At 43.5% G+C, this 9,672-nt stretch overlaps 1 protein-coding gene across 1 annotated transcript in view; it reads right to left on the reverse strand.

Moving 5' to 3' along the window:
- The window catches only part of LOC126998314 (putative neural-cadherin 2), a 154,397-nt gene extending 145,279 nt beyond the window's left edge, over nucleotides 1–9,118 (reverse strand). The window contains exon 1 of the mRNA XM_050859800.1: nucleotides 8,967–9,118. Within this exon, the coding sequence (XP_050715757.1) occupies nucleotides 8,967–9,015 (49 nt within the window). The 5' untranslated portion in view covers nucleotides 9,016–9,118. The remainder of the gene's footprint in view (nucleotides 1–8,966) is intronic.
- Nucleotides 9,119–9,672: the final 554 nt, after the last annotated feature.

Raw genomic sequence — 9,672 nt, forward strand, 5'->3', positions numbered from 1 at the left:
AGGCAGAGAAGCAGGCAGAGAGACAGACAGACAACGACGACAGCATTGCCTTCTTGGATGCGGGCGATAACAAGGATATAGATTAGCGAGGGAAAGAGAAGGAAAGGAATGAGGAGGAGAAAAGAAGCCGAGAAGACTTTAGGAGATGATTAAACTCGTGGGGTGAAGTAAAGAGGGAAGAGGAGAATAAAAGTGAAGCTCAAAGAGAAAGCAATAAGAAAGGAAACGAGGAGGAACTAAGAGAAAAGCAAAATTATAAGAAGTTAATGGAGAATAAAAGGTTTAGAAGAGTATAAATAACTTTTAGAAATATAATATGTGAGCTTTCAAAACAAATATTAAATAATGAAACAAGAGAGAGCAAAAGGGGAAAGGCAAAGATATATATGAGGACAAAAGAAGAGACGAAAAATCTAGAACACAGGAAAGAATAAATTATAACACAAAAGAGAAGACATAAAAATCGAAAGAAAACAAAGTGAAAGAACAAGAAAGAAAGAGACGAAAAACTTGGACTGATGGATTGCGAACACACACACACACACACACACACACACACACACACAAACAGACAAACAAACACGCACGCACACACAAGACGCATCACTCTCACGACCAAAATGCATGGCTGTTGTACAAAGTTTTTTTTCTTTTCCTTCTTGTCAGAGTTAAATTGCTCCTCTGTGTGTGTGTGTGTGTGTGTGTGTGTGTGTGTGTGTGTGTGTGCGTGTGTGTGTGCTTGAGACATAAGACATTTATTTTACATATGGAAATTTTATGAAGTATGTAAATCATTTTTGTTACTTCCTTCATACATGATGCAAAGATCCTTCTCAATCCCATTATGTGTGCTCCTAAGTCAGATGCAAATGGAGGGAGAGAGAGAGAGAGAGAGAGAGAGAGAGAGAGAGAGAGAGAGAGAGAGAGAGAGAGAGAGAGAGAGAGAGAGAGAGAGAGAGAGAGAGAGAGAGAGAGAGAGAGAGAGAGAGAGAGAGAGAGAGAGAGAGAGAGAGAGAGAGAGAGAGAGAGAGAGAGAGAGAGAGAGAGAAATAAATGACTGTCGATAACGGAATAAAGAAAGGTGAAAAAAATACACGAGAAAGAATTGTTGAGTGGAGGGGTAACTCATCCAATTATAAAAACGAGGCAATAAGTGGCCCTCGTAATCTAGTGATGCCCATTAGGGAACACGGCGCGGGCAAAGAAAACGAGCCTAGGGGATGGTCAGGTGTGGCAGGACAAAGAGAATGGGAACACAGGTGAACAGGTAACCATAAATAAAACCTTAGTATTCGTGATATTGAAAAAAAAAAAAGTAGACCGCAGAACCTCAATAGACAGATGTTGGAAAAGCGAAGGATGAATGGATGGAGGTGAATGACGGAGGCAAAGATAGAAATAGAGAGAATGGTAGTAAATATGATATAGAAAAAGAAAGTAGACCGTATAACCTTAATAGACAGATGCAGGGAAAGTGAATGGTGAATGTGATGTTGGTGGAAGATGAAGGAAAGATGGAAATAGAAAAAAATGACGGAGGCAAAGATGGAAATAGCCAGAATGGTAGTAAATATGATATAGAAAAAGAGAGTAGACCGTAGAACCTTAATAGACAGATGCAGGGAAAGTGAATGGTGAATGTGATGTTGGTGGATGATGAAGGAAAGATGGAAATAGAGAAAACGATAACATAATAACCGGGAAGTAAAGATTGGAGCAAGAAGAGAAGAAATACCGATGGGTAGCGGAAATAGAGATAAAAAGGTTAATGGATGGGATGGATACTTGTACGGATGTCTGTGAAAAATGTGTTAGTTCATTATCAAAGAGCCAGATAGATGAATAGGTCAATAGATAGACAAGAAAGGTAAACATATATATGCGTGAAAGGCGGGTCGAATAAATAAAGGTAAATGGAGAGAGGGATATGTGGATCGATTTAGGAATACAAGATGATTCTCTCTCTCTCTCTCTCTCTCTCTCTCTCTCTCTCTCTCTCTCTCTCTCTCTCTCTCTCTCTCTCTCTCTCTGTAAGAAAGGGAACGTTTGCATATATAAGACGAGGGTCACACTCACACCTCCCAAACTCCATTACATAAAGCGAGAAAGAGGAGGAGGAGGAGGAGGAGGAGGAGGAGGAGGAGGAGGAGGAGGAGGAGGAGGAGGAGGAGGAGGAGGAGGAGGGGGATAAACGAGAAGGATAAAGAGATGAGTAAAGCGAGTGAAAGGTTCAAAGGAAGAGGCAGAGGAAGAGGAAAAGAAAAAGGAGGCTTACGATGATTATTATTAAAAAAAAGGGGAGGAGGAGGAGTAGGAGGAGGAGGAGGAGGAGGAGGAGGAAGGCAGAGCGAGAGATGAAGAGGATCGTGGTATGATGAAACTGGATAAGGAAAAGGAGGAGGAAGAGGAGGGAACGTATATGAGTAAGCAATATGATTCCTGCTTCAGTAATTTAATCTATTCATCAGGCACTTCAGTAACCTGCAGAATAGGTTAAAACACTTGCACCATTACATTAATTCCTGTCACAACGATGCAAGCGGTATTTAAATGGGTTGACCGTGTCCGCATTGATCGATCATGCGGCAGGTTCATTGTAGTGACAGCTGACTTGATTTGAGAGAAAAAATAACTAGAACAAATGTCTGTTAAATGATATTATTTGAAGCCGCGGACCGGCATTCCCATGGAAATCGGGTTAGGACTGGACAGGGTACATCCTGGCAACACTCCTGGTGATGGGGTTGGGTTGGGAGGTATAATATTTTATTTTGTCACAGGAATGGAGGGGAGAGACGAAAGCCTGTTATAGATACAAACGGGCGCGCAGACACTCACGAACAAGTACACGCACACACACGCGAGCGCACGCACGAACACAGGAACACACACACACACACACACACACGCATACATACAGCTTGGGGCTGCATAGCAATGAATTTTTGGGCACGGCTAAAACCCCGCATCACACCAACACTCACTCGATACCGGTGACGGATGAAAGGAGACTGCCAATCCGGGAATCGAACCCGGTACTTTTGGAATGTTAGCCGAGCGCGCTAAACACTGCACAATGGAGCTATGTATGTAAATGGGTGGGTGCACATGTATGTGAACGCGCATGCCTGTGGGTGTGAATGTTGGTCTAAGGCTTTTTATTCCATTTCCTCCACTCCTGTGCTGTGCTTTGCTGCCTCCCACGCCAAGGTCAGTCAAGGCTTTGTTACAAGAGTTGGGCACCGACCATACTGTCAAGTTACTCGATGTCGTCCTGTAAGTGGGGAACCGAAACTGTGATATAGGAGGGAAAGGTGAAGAAGAATATAAAAGAAAGGAAAGAAGGAAAACGAGAAGGAAAGGGAAAAAAATGAAAAGGTAAAGGAGGAATTTACTGAAAAGGAGGAAATATCGTGATAGTAGTGATAGAAGGAAGGTGAAAGTCATGAATGAGATCAAAAGCAGGAAAACACAAAAATAGATTAGGAGGAAGTGAGGAAGAAATGAAGGAAGGAGAACAATAGATCAATCAAGCCATCCTAAAACTCTCCTAAAGATAGCCTTAAAAAGATAGCGGACCCCCCCCCCCCCCAAGCACTTCCTCGCCCGTTTTCCATGATGCTGCTCTACAACTCGACCTAATCCGTTTTCCATTAGTAAAAGTTTTATGCTAGTGCCTTTTGAGTGCATACGAGAGAGAGAGAGAGAGAGAGAGAGAGAGAGAGAGAGAGAGAGAGAGAGAGAGAGAGAGAGAGAGAGAGAGAGAGAGAGAGAGAGAGAGAGAGAGAGAGAGAGAGAGAGAGAGAGAGAGTTGAAATCCCCAAATATTAATGACTTTTGTTTTGTGATACCAAGTGAATATTTATACAGAAAAGTGTCGTCGGCTGCCTGTTGATCTGCATCTTTACACGCTTGCATATAATAGCTTTTTTTATTGTTTACCGTTTTATTGTTATTTTCAGGTAAACGAAATCGTATGTCTCTGCTTCATTCCGTCCTTCTATTTCACTTAACATTTTTCACGCAACCTCCCTTTTTTGTGGCGAGATAAAGGATTTTTTTTTTCCCACCACAGACTCAGGGGGCCAGCGGGACGGAGATGAGCACCGCCGCCACGCGCAGCTACTGTTTATGCTCCCAACTTTACCTCTACTTTTTTACCCCTATTTTTTTTTTTAGTATGAAGGCACCTCTCCACCCGAAACTGACCTTCTTTTTGGCCACTCTTTCTTACTTCTTTACAGGAACAGAGATTAGCGGGCTTATTTGTTTTCATTTCTTTTTGAACTGAGCTACTTCCTTTACAGAAAAAAAAATGCGTGAATCCGAAATGTAATTCAGCAAAAAAACAGTCTCGTAGTTAACCCAAGTTTCGGTGATGACTGAATACCCGTCCGGCACCTTAACGGCAGTATACGCGCTAAATTCGTCATCTTCTTCCTCGTCAGCTTTATCAACCTGTCTTTAAAGGGGGTCGCTGTTCTTGATAAGCCGCCTGCACCTGCCTCTATCGCCTGACATTTTTATTTACGGTAAAGGAAGCAGCTCAAAGGCAAAAATGAATAAGAATAAAAAAAGTCCCCTAATCACTAATCCTATAAAAAGAAGTATAGATGAGTGTTCAAATGTTAGTATTCAGACCCTTCTCTCTCATATCCGCTGCTATGTAATCTTTCCATTTTGTCTTGGGTCTTCCTCTCCTGCTTTCCTGTACGCGCAAAATTTTTCACGTTTCACGCACGGTCATGTACAGAACAGACATGACTCCAATTCCCGACGCTTCAAGAGGTTGTGTTTCGGCTACTGCGCGCAACTTTCAGTCACACGGATTGGGTGGAAATGCACGGAAGAAAAATGTGGAGAGACAAAAATAAAACAAAAAAATAAAATAAAGAAAACTGAACAGGAAGAGGAAGTGGAAGAGTAGGAGGGGGAGGAGAAGAAGGATGAAAAGGAGGATGAGGATGAGGATAAGAGAAAGAGGATGAGGAACAGGATGAGAAAAAGAATAATGACGAGGAGGAGGAGGAGACGGGAGCGGAGGAAAAGGAGGAGGAGGGGGAGAAGGAAGATAAGGAGGAGACAGGGCGGAGGAGGAGGAGGAGGAGGAGGAGGGTATTTTTCCTGTCATATTCCAAACTAAAGGAGACACCAACACCTCGTTTTTCAGTTCTTTTATTCCTTCGTTTTCCTTCTTTCCTCCTTGCTTCGTATTCTTTTTTTCTTTTCTCCATTTGTAAGACTGTCGCGGGTTGTATTTTCGGCACGTGTTGCTTGACCACCGCTGTGATATTAGAAACCGAAGAACTGGGTCTCTCTCTCTCTCTCTCTCTCTCTCTCTCTCTCTCTCATTTTATTGTTTTCTCGTGCTGTTTTCTTTCTTTTCCTCCTCCATCACTTTCCAATACTTTTTATCCAGCTTCTCGTCCTCTTTCTCTTCATCTTTCTTTCCTTTGTTTTTCTCTTCCATTTTCTTCTTCTTCTTCTTCTTCTTCTTCTTCTTCTTCTTCTTCTTCTTCTTCTTCTTCTTCTTCTTTATCTCCTTTTTCTTCCTCGATATCATGCAAAGCGAGTTGGGTGCCAAGCCGTCAAGTAAACCTCACAAAGAAGAAGATGATGAGAGGTGTGTTCTGAAGGAGGAGGCGGAGGAGGAGGAGGAGGAGGAGGAGGAGGAGGAATGAGGACAGAAAGTAGGACGAGTAGAAAGAAGTGGAGGAGGAGGACGACGACGACGATAAGGAATACAAGGAGTGAATGTAAAGAAAAAGGATGTATGAGGAGGAGGAGATGGGAGGGAAAGAGAGAGGGAAGGAGGGAGAGAGAGGAGTAGGAATAATGAGAAGTTGGAGGAAAGGAGGTGTTCGAAGTATGATGATGAGAATGAAAGGAGGAGGAGGAGGAGGAGGAGGAGGGGAAGACAAAGAAAAGATTTGGATGATCACATTTATGGGAGGAAGTTGGGGTCAGATGAGAGATGGTTGTGTGTGTGTGTGTGTGTGTGTGAGAGAGAGAGAGAGAGAGAGAGAGAGAGAGAGAGAGAGAGAGAGAGAGAGAGAGAGAGAGAGAGAGAGAGAGAGAGAGAGAGAGAGAGAGAGAGTGAGAGAGAGAGAGAGAGAGAGAGAGAGAGAGAGAGAGAGATAGAGAGAGAGAGAGAGAGAGAGAGAGAGAGAGAGAGAGAGAGAGAGAGAGAGAGAGAGAGAGAGAGAGAGAGAGAGAGAGAGAGAGAGAGAGAGAGAGAGAGAGAGAGAGAGAGAGAGAGAGAGAGAGAGAGAGAGAGAGATCGACCGACCGACTGACAAACCAACAAACACACAGACAGACGAACAATTAGAGACAGACCGACAAAGAGAGAGCAGAGAGCAAAAAAAAAAAAAAAAAAAAAAAAAAAAACAGGAAAAGGAGAAACGTTGAGATTGAGAAATGTTGCAGACATGAAAGTAAAAAGAGAGAGAGAGAGATAAAACACACACACTCACACACCCACACCCACACCCACCCACACACACACACACACACATACCCCTACCCTCCCCCAGCACACACATGAGCCTTGTAAGAAGCAGACACTCATGCAAGACGGCTTAGGGGGAAGCGAGGAGGACAGGAACTGGAAAATGTAAACTGAGACATGCATATAAGAGGGAGAGAGAGAAAGAAAAAACTAAAGAGAGAGAGAGAGACGCTTGATATAAGAAGGGGACACAGCGGAAGAAACAGACAGGCAGGCAGACAAGAATGGTGTGAACTGAAGTCATGGTTGAAAGCGCATGAAAAAGACGTTCTAATGGAGTGGAATGTGTTGTGAAATATATGTGAGGAAACAGTAAACAGGTGATTATAGAAAAAGAGTGAACGGACAGGTAATTAGGGTGGAAAACGGCGTTATGAGGATGATCAAAAGGTGGAAGAAGTGGAAGATTAGAGACAAAGGACTACTGAGAACGAGGGGGAGAGGAAGAGGATTAGAATAAGAGATAACAGAAGAAGGAGAATATGGAAAAAAATATAAGTGCTAGAGAAGGAGAGGAAGAGAAAGAGAAGGAAACAAAGACGAGGAAAAGGGGGGACAATGGATATGCGAGAGAGAGGAAGAGTAAAAAAAAATAGGAGGAGGAAGAGACAATGGAACAAGAGAGAAAGAGAGGAAGAAAAGAGAAAAGGAGAAGAAGCCGGAGGAGGAGGAGGAGTAGGAGGAGGAGGAGGAGGAGGAGGAGGAATGGAAACAGGCACAAGGTATAACAGAGGAGGAAGATGAAAGAAGCAAAAAAAGAAATAAAAAAAGACGGCGAGGAGAGAAAAAAAAGAGAAAGCGAAGAGGTAGAAACTAGAATTTAGCGAAGAAGAGAGAGAGAGAAAAAAAGCTGAGAGGAACTTGGAGGAAAGAGGAGGAAGAAACAGAGGAGGAGGAACAAGTAACAAGACACAAAAGACAAAGGAAGTGGGGGGAAAGGATGGTGGAGGGGGTCAAGGGGGGAGGGGGGGGGGCAAGTGAATGAACGGCCCACGGAGGAAAACGGAGAAGAAATCTTGTAATGGCTCCAGGCAATCTTGTGAGGCTCTCGGCGGGGTGTTCAAGGCGCCCCCTCGTCACCATCCGTCTCGGCGCCTGCATGGGTTCGACTCCCAGGCGTTGGCGGCTCCAGGGACGACCTCTGCGTTACCTTTGCTTGCCGGTTCTCCTGTCGCTGTCGCCATTATTCACGTGGGGGGGGGGGTGTGGGGGGTATGGGGGGAGGGATAAGAGCGAAGACAACGGAGGGAGGAAATACACTGGAAGGAGCTGTTTGAGAGATCGAGAATGAGAGCGTGAGATTGAGAAAGCGAGCGAACGAGAGAGAGAGAGAGAGAGAGAGAGAGAGAGAGAGAGAGAGAGAGAGAGAGAGAGAGAGAGAGAGAGAGAGAGAGAGAGAGAGAGAGAGAGAGAGAGAGAGAGAGAGAGAGAGAGAGAGAGAGAGAGAGAGAGAGAGAGAGAGAGAGAGAGAGAGAGAGAGAGAGAGAGAGAGAGAGAGAGAGAGAGAGAGAGAGAGAGAGAGAGAGAGAGAGAGAGAGAGAGAGAGAGAGAGAGAGAGAGAGAGAGAGAGAGAGAGAGAGAGAGAGAGAGAGAGAGAGAGAGAGAGAGAGAGAGAGAGAGAGAGAGAGAGAGAGATATATCCTTACGCCGCAGTGGAGTCATTTCAGAGCAAACAATGCCACTCACTCACTCCACTCTTTAAACGAAAAATAAAAGTATACGGCGGCAAAAAGTCAAAACAACAAAAAAACGGCAACAAAAATGAAATCACTTAAAGCAGCTCGGTAACGCACGTAAAAGGGGAGACTAAAAGGATGTAAGAAAAAGAACCCTGGAAAAATACACACGGGGAAATAAAAGAAAAACATAGAAAATAAATTTGCAAGCAATGGCCGTATCAAACAAAGGTTGTAAAAGTCATGAATACAGAGTCCGGAATGCGACGAATCGAATCATTCTTCCGAAACCAATAGAATGACGGTCCTGAATTCCATCTCAGCGACACCGGAGACACTATCATGTTAGCATTTCTCAAGGGTGATATTGTGCGTAAAGGAAAACATAACAACTAAACTAACTAAACCAACCAATCTAAACCAACAGTGCACGAGAATAACCACAAAATGAACGACAAGCTAATTATTTTATCCCCATCAAAGGCTAAATGTGACTCTATATCTTTTTACACTGCCAAAACCAAGGAATTGCCTATACAAATTAATTAAAACTTTTCATCTCCAAGGGTCTATTCTTTGGCAGCGACACAAAGAAGAATCTACACTTTTCATTACCGTTACAAAATCCATCAATTTATGTATGTACAAAAAAAATGAATATATAAATTGAAATTCTCTCTCTCTCTCTCTCTCTCTCTCTCTCACCCTCCCAAAAACCCACCCACCAACCCACACCCACACCCACACCCACACACACACACACACACACACACACTTACCTAAAAGCGTGCTGTTGGTGATGATAGTGAATAGGCTGCCTGGATTCATCTTTCCCTCCTTCCTCGCTTTCTTTTTTCTTCCTTCCTTCAGCTTCCTTTATTTCGGTGAGCTGTCTCCGTGTTCGTCTTAACTTCTTGCCGCAGGGCGCAGCCTGAAGGGAAAGGAAAGAAGGATAAAATAATAATGGAAAGGAGAGAGGTGAGACGAATGGGGAGGAAAGAATGGGAAGGAAGGAAAGAGGGATAAACAATAACGGAAAGGAGGGAGGTGAGACGATGGAAAGGAGACAAGGGGAGGGAAAGAAAGAAGGTTGAAATAATAAAGGAAAGGAGGAAGGTGAGACGAAGGTAAGGAAAGAGGGAGGAAAGGTTAAAATAACTAATGGAAGAGAAGAATAAAGACGTGAAAAACAGAAGGGATTTTATGAATGGAATGATTGAAGGGAAGAAAGGAACAAAGAATAAGAATAGGAGAAAAGGAAGGATGAAGGTGAGAAAACAAAAATGGTCAGGGAGGGTGAGTCATAAAATAACGAAGAGGGGAGGGTGGGAAAAATGAATGAAAGAACTGAAGGATGAGAGGTGGGAGGTAGCTAGGGAGAGAGAAAGAGAGAAAGAAGAAAGAAAGGATAACAGGGCAGCATTGTGATAGAGTAGTTAGCATAAAGAGATACGTAAATAAAGAAAAAAAGAGTAAAGATGGGGG

This window comes from Eriocheir sinensis, chromosome 14 (assembly GCF_024679095.1).
Source record: "Eriocheir sinensis breed Jianghai 21 chromosome 14, ASM2467909v1, whole genome shotgun sequence".
Taxonomy (NCBI): Eukaryota; Metazoa; Arthropoda; class Malacostraca; order Decapoda; family Varunidae; genus Eriocheir; species Eriocheir sinensis.